Source organism: Ranitomeya imitator, chromosome 10 (genome assembly GCF_032444005.1).
Source record: "Ranitomeya imitator isolate aRanImi1 chromosome 10, aRanImi1.pri, whole genome shotgun sequence".
Classification (NCBI taxonomy): domain Eukaryota; kingdom Metazoa; phylum Chordata; class Amphibia; order Anura; family Dendrobatidae; genus Ranitomeya; species Ranitomeya imitator.
The window spans coordinates 30,180,659-30,194,507 of NC_091291.1; the positions used below are offsets into that span (position 1 = coordinate 30,180,659).

The following is a 13,849-nucleotide window of genomic DNA, read 5'->3' on the forward strand; positions in this document are numbered from 1 at the left end:
GCTTGGTGGTTATACTACTATATAGTGACATGGAGCTTGGTGGTTACACTACTGTACAGTGACATGGAGCTTGGTGGTTACACTACTGTACAGTGACATGGAGCTTGGTGGTTACACTACTGTACAGTGACATGGAGCTTGGTGGTTACACTACTGTACTGTGATATGGAGCTTGGTGGTTACACTACTATATAGTGACATGGAGCTTGGTGGTTACACTACTATATAGTGACATGGAGCTTGGTGGTTACACTACTGTACAGTGGCATGGAGCTTGGTGATAATACTACTGTACAGTGACATGGAGCTTGGTGGTTACACTACTGTACAGTGGCATGGAGCTTGGTGATAATACTACTGTACAGTGACATGGAGCTTGGTGGTCACACTACTGTACAGTGACATGGAGCTTGGTGGTTACACTACTGTACAGTGGCATGGAGCTTGGTGGTTACACTATTTTACTGTGTCACTGAGCTTGGTGGCTACACTATTGTACAGTGGCATGGAGCTTGGTGGTTACACTACTGTACAGTGACATGGAGCTTGGTGGTTACACTACTGTACAGTGTCACTGAGCTGGTAATGACACTACTGTACAGTGACACAGAGCTTGGTGGTTACACTATTGTACAGTGGCATGGAGCTTGGTGGTTACACTATTGTACAGTGGCATGGAGCTTGGTGGTTACACTATTGTACAGTGTCACTGAGCTTGGTGGTTATACTATTTTACAGTGGCTTCGAGCTTGGTGGTTACACTATTGTACAGTGTCACTGATCTTGGTAATTACACTGCTGTACAGTGACAGAGCTTGGTGGTTACACTATTGTACAGTGGCATGGAGCTTTGTAGTTACACTACTGTACAGTGGCATGGAGCTTGGTGGGTACCCTACTGCACAGTGGCATGGAGCTTGACAGAACAGTGGGGAGATTGATCAAACTAAATGCCCCAGAATTCTGGCACAATTTGAGCTAAAACACCCCGTCTTTCATGTTTGCAGCATATTTATTATGTGTTTTAGTCACTTTATGTGGCTTACTTGAAAAAGGTCAGTTGCGTCACTGGCAGTTGTCGCCTTATATGCTGTTGTCTGGGAGTAGTCCGCAACCATATGTTGTTTCAGAACCGCTTTATGATCTCCATGTATCTTCCCAGCAGATTCTACCATTGCAGAATCCCCAAGTGGTCTCAGGAAAGATATATATCTTGGTACCGTGTTAGCCAATGGAAAGAAAAATATTTAGAATTGAGAGTCCTCAGTGGTTGATACCATCTTTTCAGTTAGCCATTAAATGGTAACAAATTGCAAGACTACTCCGGTCTCTTCATCAGGCATAGACTAATAGAAGTTCTGAGGAATCACATAGTGGTCTCAGAGACTCTCACTGTGTTAACTGCCATCTACTTTGCCTGACCACGAGATACAATCGCTCCCTTGTGTTATATTCCTCGTTTTCCAACCAGCCTGCACACATATTGTACACAATACGCAACAAAGTGCTCACATCTTAGATTTATATAAGCATGGCTCCCTGTGGGTTGGGCACAGTATTTGCGCGAGTCATTGCTTATGTAGGTTTATGTGGGCAGTGTCTGCCTGGCATTGTTGTTATAGTCACTGCACTGTTAACGAGGGCAGTCTTTACCGTCACTACCGATGGCGGTGTTCACTACATGGCAGTATATATATATGAGCATTCTCTGACTTGCATTGTTAAGGAGGACATTGGCCATGGGGGCATTCTCTGTCTGGTGCTGTTAATAGTAGAGACGGTAGGAATTTGCATGTTAGTATATGGCCGTCCACGGAATCATGGCTCAACATCATTGTTGCGGGGTGACGCACATGTGATGTTGCACCAGGCTGGCTAATAAAAAGAAGAGCCACAGATGTCGGAAGGTAGGAGGAGGTTCTCCAGTCCAGCGGCCACAAATTACTGATTTGGCCAATGGACCATGTCCTGCAAATCGGTTTGCATCAACTCAAGTTAGTAGGGGTAATTTGTTTGGCAAGGAGTTGTCCACTACTGGACAATATTAATGGCCTCAAGGAGGTGAAAAAAACCTCACTTCCCATACCATTGATGAAATAATCGCTGCCTTCTTAGAGATTAAATATAAATGCTGTGACCGATCGGTACCACTGATTGGCTGCAGTGTTCACATGATGACCCACCAGTTGTTGATCCCAGGAGACCAGTGAGGAATGCAGCACTTAGTATGGCGGAGCGACACAGTTAGTATCGATTTGTTTTATTTTTTCTTCACCCATGGCCCATTAATAAGGGATTGTCCGGTGTTGCGCAGCCCCTTTTTATAAGGACACGCCATAAGAGGTACTCCGTCTTTGAACTATAATTTCTCCGGCTCTGGTAATGAGAGCTCGCTATTATTTCCGAGAAATAAGTAGCTTTTAAAGATATGACCTGAAACCTGTTCTTGAAAGCATATTTATTGGAAGAAATGGAAACAGTTTCTCCGTTAAATATCTTTAAACTCGTGGCACTTTGAGCACCGTCGATAAAGAAGAAATTGGCGAACATCAGAAAAGATAAAAAGAACATAAGTACACAAAGAAGGGGTTGCATTAAGTTAGGTGCGAATCTTTTGGAACTTGAATTCACCAGCTTCTACCAGGAAATTTTTCAATTCAATTTTTCATATCAAAAGTTCTCCAAAACCTCAAATTGTCCTGGAAAGGTCTGTGGTCATCAAAATCAGCATTATTCTCTTTTTATTACACAGTATTTTTCTTCTCTGCTGTGCTGTCACACACTATCTGTACAGTTTCTTTAGTAGCTTTCTCTCTATTTATATGGTTAACCTGTGACCTGTGACGTCCTCTCACTGTTCAGATTCACCACAAAATGACTGCTGCATTCCCTGCTTTGGCTTTTATACATTTATTGTTCAAATTCACTGGGTTTGGCAAGTTTCAAAAAATTTCGATATAAATGAATTTTGCATCCACTCAATTCGCTCATCTCTAGTCGATTCGCATGCTTGATCATGGCAGCCATGTTTGTTCATGTTCAGCTGATTGTTCTTCGATAACATGTAAGTTCTTCAAATGTTTCAGAAATGGCGGAGAAGAATGGTGAACATGTCCTTAGACTACCTCCACTGGAGTAGGCACAGACATAACTAAATGAATATGGCGTACGTCTTCGGGATCTAGTCTCGTGTATCTTCTTACGGCTCCTCTCAAGGTTACTGTGATTTCAGATTGGCTCTTAACTGAAGAAGAACATGTATACAAGTCATTACATCACATTCTATGTGCTATACAGCAGCCTGCCTCTGAGTGCTGCACAGATTTGAATTTAGAACAAGCAATAAAATAGGTTGGAGGGCGCAGAACCATGAAATATATACTATGTGCTTCCTACTCATTTATGGACAGAAATTAAGACAAAACCAAGGCTGGATTTTCGGAAAGGCGGAAGACCACCCTTAAAGTAACATTATAGCTTTGGGTGGGTGATCTCGTCAATAGGGTTGACCCACGAGCAGCATTTGTCATCTGCCCAAGTCTCTCGATGGAAGATCCAGCTTGTGCGTTTCTAAGAACATTCCATCTTTTCTTCAAACTCTTTAAGGAAAGTCAGCAGATCACTAGTACTGTGCAGAGACAGCGAGTCGGAGATTTGCAGGTTGACCTCACTGCTGCGTAACGACGAGGCGCCGATGTTGTAACTCATCTCATGGAGCATTTGCATCGAGGTTGGTGTGACCTGAAAAAAAATAAATAAATAAGAGAGTAGTAAAGTACATAGAAATCATGGGGCTCCATAGAAGAAGTCTTAATTGAGCAGCCCAGCCCTCCAAAAAAAAAAGAAGAGCATCCCATAATTTTGCCCCTGTTAAAGCCCCTCACACTAAGATAACCCTTTCGTGGTGCCCATAAAGTAGGATGCCAACAAATGTTCCCCTCAAACACAGTAAGACACCCCCACAATGAATTCCTCCATGGGACCTTCACATATACGGTATGATGACCCTACAGTAACCCCGACAAAGTATGATAACTCCACATTGACCCGCACACAGTATGATAGCCCCCACAATCCCCCACACATAGTACGATGGCCCCCAATACGGCACTTTACACAATATGATTGCCCCCACACAGCCCTCTGTACAGTATACTGACCCCAACACAACTCTCCAAAGAGTTGTGTACAAACCTCCACACAGTATGATGGCCTACATACAGTATAATGGCCCCCACTAGCCTTCAAACAGTATAATGATACCCCATACATAGCCCTCCATACAGTATAATGGCCCCCACACGGTATGATGGCTTACATACAGTATAATGGCCCCCACTAGCCTTCAAACAGTATAATGATACCCCTACATAGCCCTCCATACAGTATAATGGCCCCCACACGGTATGATGGCTTACATACAGTACAATGGCCCCCACTAGCCTTCAAACAGTATAATGATACCCCTACATAGCCCTCCATACAGTATAATGGCCCCCACACACACGGTATGATGGCTTACATACAGTATAATGGCCCCCACTAGCCTTCAAACAGTATAATGATACCCTACATAGTTGTCCATAAAGTATAATGGCCCCCACATAGTATGATGGTCTACATACAGTATAATGGCCCCCACTAGCTTTCAAACAGTATAATGATACCCCACATATCCCTCCAAACAGTATAATAGATCCCACACAACCCTCCAGTGCATAATGGCCCCTGCATAACCCTACACACAGTATAATGGCCACCACTAGTCCTCTAAACAGTATAATGATACCTCAAATAGCCCTCCAAACAGTATTATGACACCCCACACAACTAGAGTATACTCCATCCTGTGTTTCACGGCTGTCATCATTGAAGAGGTGGTCGATGCATGTGGAGCTCTCTTCATTGACTTTTATGGGAGTTTTATAATACAGCACCCAAAATAGATTCAAGAAGTCAATTAAAGGAAAATAATGGTCGACATCCACATTAGGTTACATTAAGATGGTAAAACTCATGTATGGTAAATTACGACAGATTTACAGGTTTCACAGATAGGAAACTCACTTGCACCATAATTAACTTCTTTTTCCATGATTTTCCATCCGGCCAGGATTGCCCTAAACAGATCCAAATGGAGTATTGGGGAGATTCTTTCCTCTGTTTTTCTATGAACTCAATTAGTTCTGAAAAGAAAAAGAAAATTGATGTAAGAAAAAATATTAAAATTAAAAAAAAAAAAACACTTAAAGGGGTTTCCCAACATCAGGGTGACACTTGGAAATCCCCTTTACTGTGCACAAGAACAATAACTAAAAATGTTTTAAAAAAATAATCACAGTCAGAAAAGAACGGCCATTGTCTACCCCGGATCTACAGATAGTGACATCACACTAGCTTGAAATTTCATATGCAGAAAATTATGACACAAGGCCGTGCTGTTGTGCTCACAAGCCCCCACCATGACTGACTGGTTGTGTGACATTGAGTGGTTTTTTCCTTTATGATCTACATAGTTTGGGGGATATTTGAATTCCACCTGGATTTAAGAAAATCCTTTGAACTTTACAAAAAAAAAAAAATGTCTTCCTTTAAATCAAGAGGTGACTTGTATCAGTAGCTATTCTACTGACGCTGATGCTTGTGACTAGGCAGGGTGGTCAGGACTCCCAGAATGTTGGGTGACAACCTTTATAGGTACTGTAATGGTGACCATACTGGCTGTCAGACAATTTTTTCACCCTCATATACCACAAAGAAACTTAAATCTTACTTTAAGGCCACGGTCACACATTCAGCATTGGGTCAGTATCTTACATCAGTATTTGTAAACCAAAATCAGAAGTGGAACAACCAGAGGAAAAGTATGCATTACTAAAATAGAATACTGTCAAAATACTGAATGTCAGGTCATATGTGGTCATTTTTTATTTTATTCCTGCCGCTCCATTGAGTATTCCAGTTTTTGTTCTTTTTAAAATCCATCTTACGGTTCCAGAGATATTGGAATTTTTATTAAAGGGCGTGGCTCACAGGTTCCTCGGGGGCGTGTGTTTTGGTTGCTCTGCATAATTATCCTATGGGCACCGCCCACTTGATACAGACTATAAGAATTAGCACTAAATCGAAAGGCCTATATCTCTGGAACCGTATGACGGATTTAAGAAAAACAAAAAACGGAATACTCAGTGGAAAAGCGGGAAAATAAGAGCAAAAATTGGCCTCTATTGACCTGGTAACATGTTGTGTTTAACAGTATTTTTCACATTCAATAGCAATGATCAAGAGCATTGCTACTACAAAATAAGACCTATATCTGTTTTTCTCCAAAATAAGTATTTTGGCCGGTCGAAACCAATTGTTTTATTGACGTGCCCATAGAGTACATGTAGCAAACATTACCATCCATAAACCATATTCATGAAAAAGAGTCTAGATCATACCTTTCACAAATCTTTGACAGTTATACAGAAGACTATGGCCCGTTTTGCTTATAGGGCTGGGTTCATTTGTGGTTGGCTCGTCTGTCATTGCCCAGTAGCTCCTGCACTTGCCCAGCCGTTGAGCACATATCGACCCCTCTCGCACTTCCACCTTTGTGCCTGGTATTAAACTGTCTAGAATGGTAGCTATTTCAGCAGCTGCTTTTTGGTCACGTATCATGGTGGGTGGGGGCAACGTCACATCCTCTAAATAACTTTCGGGATTTGGCTGTTTACTTGAAGTTAACTGGAAGCCATTTGCGTTCTTCACCAAGGTGTTCTTCACCAGATTGCCACGGTAATAGACCTTAACATCAAATTGTGTTTCTATAGAAAATGAAAAAAAAAAATTTAATCAGCAAATATAAGGTAGTCAGGTTTATTTGAGTTCAGTCTTCTGCTTCACGACTTAACTACAAAACCATCGTTTTCATTTTTAGTTCATAAATCAATAGAAAAACTTGAAAATAATTAATAGTGTAATACATCTTATCAGAGAAATTTGCTTTTTTTTTTCCTCCTTTTGGACTGATCTTCCACTCAACTATTGGGTAAAATCTCTAAAATCTGACAGATTTTCCCATTACTGAGATAGGAGATGACAGTTGGTGCTTTTAAAATTCTATGGAGGAAGGAGGAGCTAGAGGTGGAGACACATTCAATTTCCTCGCTCTTCATAGAACTTTATGAGCACCAACTGTCATCTCCTATCTCAGTAATGGGAATGTTTGTTTCACCAAAGACACATTTTTCCCCATGAATTGAGAATTTTGAGAATAAAAGATCAGTCCAGGAGGAGAAGGGACATATATACAGGATGGGGCCCAGGATAATGGATATACAGTATAAGACAGGATGAGGGGCATATATACCAGGATGAGGGATATACACACCAGGATGGGGCCCAGGATAAGGCACATATATACCAGGATGGGGCCCAGGATAAGGGATATACAGTATAAGACAGGATAAGGCACATATATACCAGGATGGGGACATACTGTACACACCAGGATGGAGCCCAGGATAAGGCACATATATTCCAGGATGGGGACATACTGTACACACCAGGATGGGGCCCAGGATAAGGCACATGTACGGCAGGATGTGGGATATATCTACCAGGAAGTGGCAAAGAAGGGGGACATATATACCAAGATGGAGGACATATATACCAGGATGAGGTGAGGGCTCGGTCCCAAATCTTGCATCGGGGCCCATCGGACTCTAGCTACGCCACTGCCTGGAGTTAGTATAAGCCAAAATACTTTATAAGTTTTCTAAAAACTGTAAGATTTGAATCATGAATTAATTACCAAAAGTGTTATTTGGGAAAAGTTGATTCATTAAGTTCTGCTGCGCGGAATCCTGTGTCTCCGATGGAACGGGCTGAACTGGTCCTGTAAATATAAAGTGGAAGAAAAGACATTATAGAAACTGAGACCTAGAAGCGTCCTGATAAATACTATGAGAGCAGAAAATATACGGTAACACACACAAATTAGAAAAACAGGAGAGCAACCCTATAGTGGTGGAGAATTAAAGGGATTGTCCACCTTTGTGGACATTTTTTTTTCTTTTCACAGAAATGCTTGTAATTGGAGCGGACATTTATTTTTGCATTTTGGTTTTGATACAAATTTGGAACCGTTTGCTGTCTGCTGCCTGCGTGCTGCATTGTCTATTGCTGGCTGCAGAACGAGTTAATTGAGAACCCGTCAGTGAGCTCATTCAGATTGACATAGGGAGTCTGTAACTCTTTTATCTGTCTCTTCTCAGCTGACTGAATAAAAGTGAGTAAGAAGAAATGTCGACAACCTGGCAGGAAAATCCTGCATAAATGATACTATGAATGTAGAGATGTAGGTAAGGCGTACAAAAAATGCTACCATTCTGGTTTTAATGGGTAAAGATCACAAACCCAAGAGAATGCAGAATCCTTCTCTTTGGCCTCTTAAAGGGAATCTGTCAGGAGGTTTTTGCTTGTGTAATCTGACAGCAGCATGATGTAGGGACAGAGACCCTGATTCCAGCGAAGTATCACTTAGTTTTCTTAGTGCAGTAGTTGTGATAGAATCATAATTTTCTCTGCCGAAGATCTAGCAGAGCTTGAAATGCTGAACTTTTTATATCCCCACCCACATGACTGGCAGCTTTCTGTGTATACTGTGCATAGGCAGAAAACTGCTAATCAGTACTGGGGGCGTGGTTGGTCTAGGAGACATGCGACACCTAGTCCTGGAGTTATAATCTCCTACTGATAAAACCCTGGTTTAATTGAAACAACAACACACAGCCTAGTAAGTAATATATCACTGGAATCAGGGTCTCAGCCCCTACATCATGCTGCTCTCAGATTATATAGCAAAAGCCTGCTGACAGATTCCCTTTAAGAGCTTATGATTATTTATGTGTGTACCCTTTCCAAAGGGTATGGGATGTAATTCCTGCCCCGTCTTATTTAAAGGAATAAAATCCCCTTTATGTAAGTAATACGGCAAGAAAATGTTTTCCCACTGGAAATACAGAAGAAGTTCTTACTAAATGACAGCAAGCAGAGGTCTTGAAAATTGTCAGGTATACATACAGTATATATGTATCTAATATATAATTGCCTAGAATACTACTTCCTGCAATTTGTGCCAACTTCCGTGGCTTTGTCCGGAGCTAATGTCCGGAGCTAATGTCCGGAGCTAATGTGCGGAGATAATGTCCGGAGATTAATTGCCTAGAATACTACTTCCTGCAATTTGTGCCAACTTCCGTGGCTTTGTCCGGAGCTAATGTCCGGAGCTAATGTCCGGAGCTAATGTCCGGAGCTAATGTGCGGAGATAATGTCCGGAGCTAATGTGCGGAGATAATGTCCGGAGCTAATGTCCGGAGCTAATGTCCGGAGCTAATGTGCGGAGATAATGTCCGGAGCTAATGTCCGGAGCTAATGTCCGGAGCTAATGTCCGGAGCTAATGTCCGGAGCTAATGTGCGGAGATAATGTCCGGAGCTAATGTCCGGAGCTAATGTCCGGAGCTAATGTCCGGAGCTAATGTCCGGAGATAAGTGACGTCAACAGTGTCCAGTGTCTGATTGGTTGCCGCCTGCTGCGAGCGACCAATCAGAAACGTGCCGTACTGTGACACACTCCGCCCGCCATTTTGGTGTGATTTTTGAATTTTTACCTCACAGCAAGTTTCTACTGCGTGGAGGCGGGCCCAGTGACGTTGCTCTTCAAGCTCCTGCCGAATTTCAAGTATATATGGATTCTAGACTCCCGATTCTTTAGAATCGGGCTGCCATCTAGTGTATCAATAATAGTACAAAAAAAGTAGAGTACTATATTTGCTGTGGATTTTATAGGAGGGGTGATTGTTCCTACACCACTTACCGGGTTGCTCTTCATAAATTGAATATGATATATTGTTGTCAGGACTGGAAACAGCACCAGCAAAATAATCATCGGGACACAGGTTATTATACCAGTCTTGGTCTTGGGTTACAAAAGAGTTTTGCAAATCTTCAGGAGCACGGTATAGATCTAGAAATAATGTAAATGTACAGTTATTGAGTATTGTGCATAGGGGTCAGTATAAAATATTTCTGAAGAGGTTGTTATAGCTTGTATGTGGAGCTGAAAGTTCAGAGCTCAGTTGTGAACCTACAAGTTCAGAGCTCAGTTGGGAATCTGCAAGTTCAGAGCTCAGTTATGGAGCTGAAAGTTGAGAATTCAGCTGTGGAGCAGCACATTTAGAGCTCAGTTGTGGCGCTGTACGTTTATGGAGCTACAAGTTCAGAGCTCACTTGTGGAGCTGAAAGTTTAGAGCTCAACTTTGGATCTGCAACTTCATGGCTCAGTTGTAAAGTTGCAAGTTCAGCACTCAGTTGTGGAGCTGCAAATTCAGAGCTTAGTTGTGGAGCTGGATGTGCAAGTTCAGCGCTCAGTTGTAAAGCTGCTAGTTCAGCACTCAGTTGTGAAGCTGCTAGTTCAGCACTCAGTTGTGAAGCTGCAAGTTCAGAGCTCAGTTGTGAAGCTGCAAGTTCAGAGCTCAGTTGTGGAGCTGAATGGTCAGAGCTTAGCACTGGATGTGCAAGTTTAGCGCTCAGTTGTGAAGCTGCAAGTTCAGAACTTAGTTGTGAAGCTGCAAGTTCAGAGCTTAGTTGTGATGCTGCAAGTTCAGAGCTTAGTTGTGGGGCTGCAAGTTCAGAGCTCAGTTGTGGAGCTGAATGGTCAGAGCTTAGCACTGGATGTGCAAGTTCAGCGCTCAGTTGTGAAGCTGCAAGTTCAGAGCTTAGTTGTGAAGCTGCAAGTTCAGAGCTTAGTTGTGAAGCTGCAAGTTCAGAACTTAGTTGTGAAGCTGCAAGTTCAGAGCTTAGTTGTGGAGCTGCAAGTTCAGAGCTCAATTGTGAAGCTACAAGTTAAGAGCTCAGTTGTGGAGCTGAATGGTCAGAGCTTAGCACTGGATGTGTAAGTTCAGCACTCAGTTGTGAAGCTGCAAGTTCAGAGCTTAGTTGTGAAGCTGCAAGTTCAGAGCTTAGTTGTGATGCTGCAAGTTCAGAGCTTAGTTGTGATGCTGCAAGTTCAGAGCTTAGTTGTGATGCTGCAAGTTCAGAGCTTAGTTGTGGAGCTGAATGGTCAGAGCTTAGCTTTGGATGTGTAAGTTCAGCACTCAGTTGTGAAGCTGCAAGTTCAGAACTTAGTTGTGAAGCTGCAAGTTCAGAACTTAGTTGTGAAGCTGCAAGTTCAGAGCTCAGTTGTGGAGCTGACAGTTCAGAGCTCAGTTTTGGATCAGGAAGTTCAGCGCTCAGTTGTGAAGCTGCAAATTCAGAGCTCAGTTGTGAAGCTGCAAGTTTAAAGCTTGGCTTTGGGTCTGAAAATTCAGTGCTCAGTTGTGAAGCTGCAAGGTCAGAGCTCAGTTGTGGAGCTGCAAGTTCAGAGCTCAGTTTGCCTTCTTTGTGAAGTATACATTCTTTCTATCCTCTGACTTGACTTGTGTGCCTGATATCCTTCCTCTCTCTTTTACTGGCATGGTTTTGCCAGTATCACTACTTGTCAAGGTTATTTAATATGCTGTGTGTGAACAGCACTGGACACAAAGATCTGTCCAGCGTTCAGTAGTATGTTCACTAGTAGCAAGGATGAGAACATGACCACATCAGGCTAGATCAGCTTACGGTGTGCTTGAAACCCTGATCTACGGAGCTGCATCAACCTAGTTCTGTATAGGTGCTGTATACACAAAACGGTGATATATTTTTAATCAAGACTAATTGCAAAGTCACCTTATTTTCAGTGTTAGATGCATTAGAGCATGGAAAAGGGTTGTAAAGGTGAATATACAGTAGTTTTCTGTTACCTTCTTCATCAGTAGAGATCTGCATCTGTGTCATATCCCGTGCCAAACTTCCATCCTGCGAAACACACAAAGATCAATCTTAGCAATGTTCTTACCATCACGGCCACCGTGACCGTGATAATGTACCGTCGTAATAGTAAGGTCAGCTTGAGATTTCTAATGGAGAACGTTGGCATAATGGCGGACAAACCATAAAGCGGTCGGATGCCGCAACCGTCTTGTGGAAGTTACGTTAAAGTTAATAGAAACGGAAACGCAAATCAACTAACCGCAGCGATCTGGCTTCCTGGGCTGCTCCAGATGGTTGCGTCAGCAGTTGGACTGATGCTGTCACACATGTGTAAATCTTCAGGCACAGCATCACCTGCAGAGAAAACACTTAGTATATTGATTATATAGTATCTTGCCTATTGAGACATTTGTCTAAAAAAAAATTCTTTTCATTTGACCACTGGGGGCGCTGTTCTTCGATTTGAAAACAAAGAGCAGTTTTGTAGGGAGAGCAAATGTTTTTCATGGGTCCAACAATCACTACGTTTTGCACTATGCATTTAAGATTTAGACTTGTATTTTGCAGGACGAGTTGCACTTTGGAATGACGCTATGCATTAAAAAAAAATTCAAGCGCGTTTAACCCCTTTACCCCCGAGGGTGGTTTGCACATTAATGACCGGGCCAATTTTTACAATTCTGACCACTGTCCCTTTATGAGGTTATAACTCTGGAACGCTTCAACGGATCCCGGTGATTCTGACAATGTTTTCTCGTGACATATTGTACTTCATGATAGTGGTAAAATTTCTTTGATATTACTTGAGTTTATTTGTGAAAAAAAAAAAACGGAAATTTGGCGAAAATATAGAAAATTTTGCCATTTTCCAACTTTGAATTTTCATGCCCTTAAATCACAGAGATATGTCACACAGAATACTTAATAAGTAACATTTCCCACACGTCTACTTTACATCAGCACAATTTTGGAACAAAATTTTTTCTTTTTGCTAGGGAGCTATAAGCGTTAAAAGTTGACCAGCGATTTCTCATTTTTACAACACCATTTTTTTTTTTAGGGACCACATCTCATTTGAAGTCACTTTGAGGGGTCTATATCAGAGGTGTCAAACTGCATTCCTCGAGGGCTGCAAACAGGTCATGTTTTCAGGATTTCCTTGTATTGCACAGGTGATAATTTAATCACCTACACACATAATGATTACAGCACCTTGTGCAATGCTAAGGAAATCCTGAAAACATGACCTGTTTGCAGCCCTCGAGGAATGCAGTTTGACACCTCTGCTCCACACAATGTATGAGGCTGGTTATCCTCCTCACAATATATGAGGCAGGTTATCCTCCGCACACAGTGTATGAGGCTGGTTATCCTCCTCACAATGTATGAGGCTGGTTATCCTCCTCACAATGTATGAGGCTGGTTATCCTCCTCACAATGTATGAGGCTGGTTATCCTCCTCACAATGTATGAGGCTGGTTATCCTCCACACACAATGTATGAGGCTGCTTATCCTCCGCACAATGTATGAGGCAGGTTATCCTCCGCACACAGTGTATGGGGCTGGTTATCCTCCGCACAATGTATGAGGCAGGTTATCCTCCGCACACAGTGTATGAGGCTGGTTATCCTCCGCACACAATGTATGGGGCTGGTTATCCTCCGCACAATGTATGAGGCTGGTTATCCTCCTCACAATATATGAGGCAGGTTATTCTCCGTACACAGTGTATGAGGCTGGTTATCCTCCTCACAATGTATGAGGCTGGTTATCCTCCTCACAATGTATGAGGCTGGTTATCCTCCTCACAATGTATGAGGCTGGTTATCCTCCACACACAATGTATGAGGCTGGTTATCCTCCGCACAATGTATGAGGCAGGTTATCCTCCGCACACAGTGTATGAGGCTGGTTATCCTCCGCGCACAATGTATGGGGCTGGTTATCCTCCGCACAATGTATGAGGCAGGTTATCCTCCGCACACAGTTTATGAGGCTGGTTATGCTC

General features: G+C 42.4%; 1 protein-coding gene across 2 annotated transcripts in view; it reads right to left on the minus strand.

Annotated features, from left to right (window-relative positions):
• Positions 1–2,443: 2,443 nt before the first annotated feature.
• Positions 2,444–13,849, minus strand: part of LOC138652096 (interferon regulatory factor 3-like) — a 34,638-nt gene continuing 23,232 nt past the window's right edge. The window contains exons 4-10 of one of the 2 annotated variants that reach the window (XM_069742832.1): positions 12,100–12,194; positions 11,831–11,885; positions 9,865–10,014; positions 7,799–7,882; positions 6,444–6,809; positions 5,068–5,186; positions 2,444–3,741 (exon numbers count right to left, since the gene is read on the minus strand). In XM_069742832.1, the coding sequence (XP_069598933.1) occupies positions 3,571–3,741; positions 5,068–5,186; positions 6,444–6,809; positions 7,799–7,882; positions 9,865–10,014; positions 11,831–11,885; positions 12,100–12,194 (1,040 nt within the window). In that variant the 3' untranslated portion in view covers positions 2,444–3,570. The remainder of the gene's footprint in view (positions 3,742–5,067; positions 5,187–6,443; positions 6,810–7,798; positions 7,883–9,864; positions 10,015–11,830; positions 11,886–12,099; positions 12,195–13,849) is intronic. The other variant, XM_069742833.1, reaches the window with a different exon arrangement.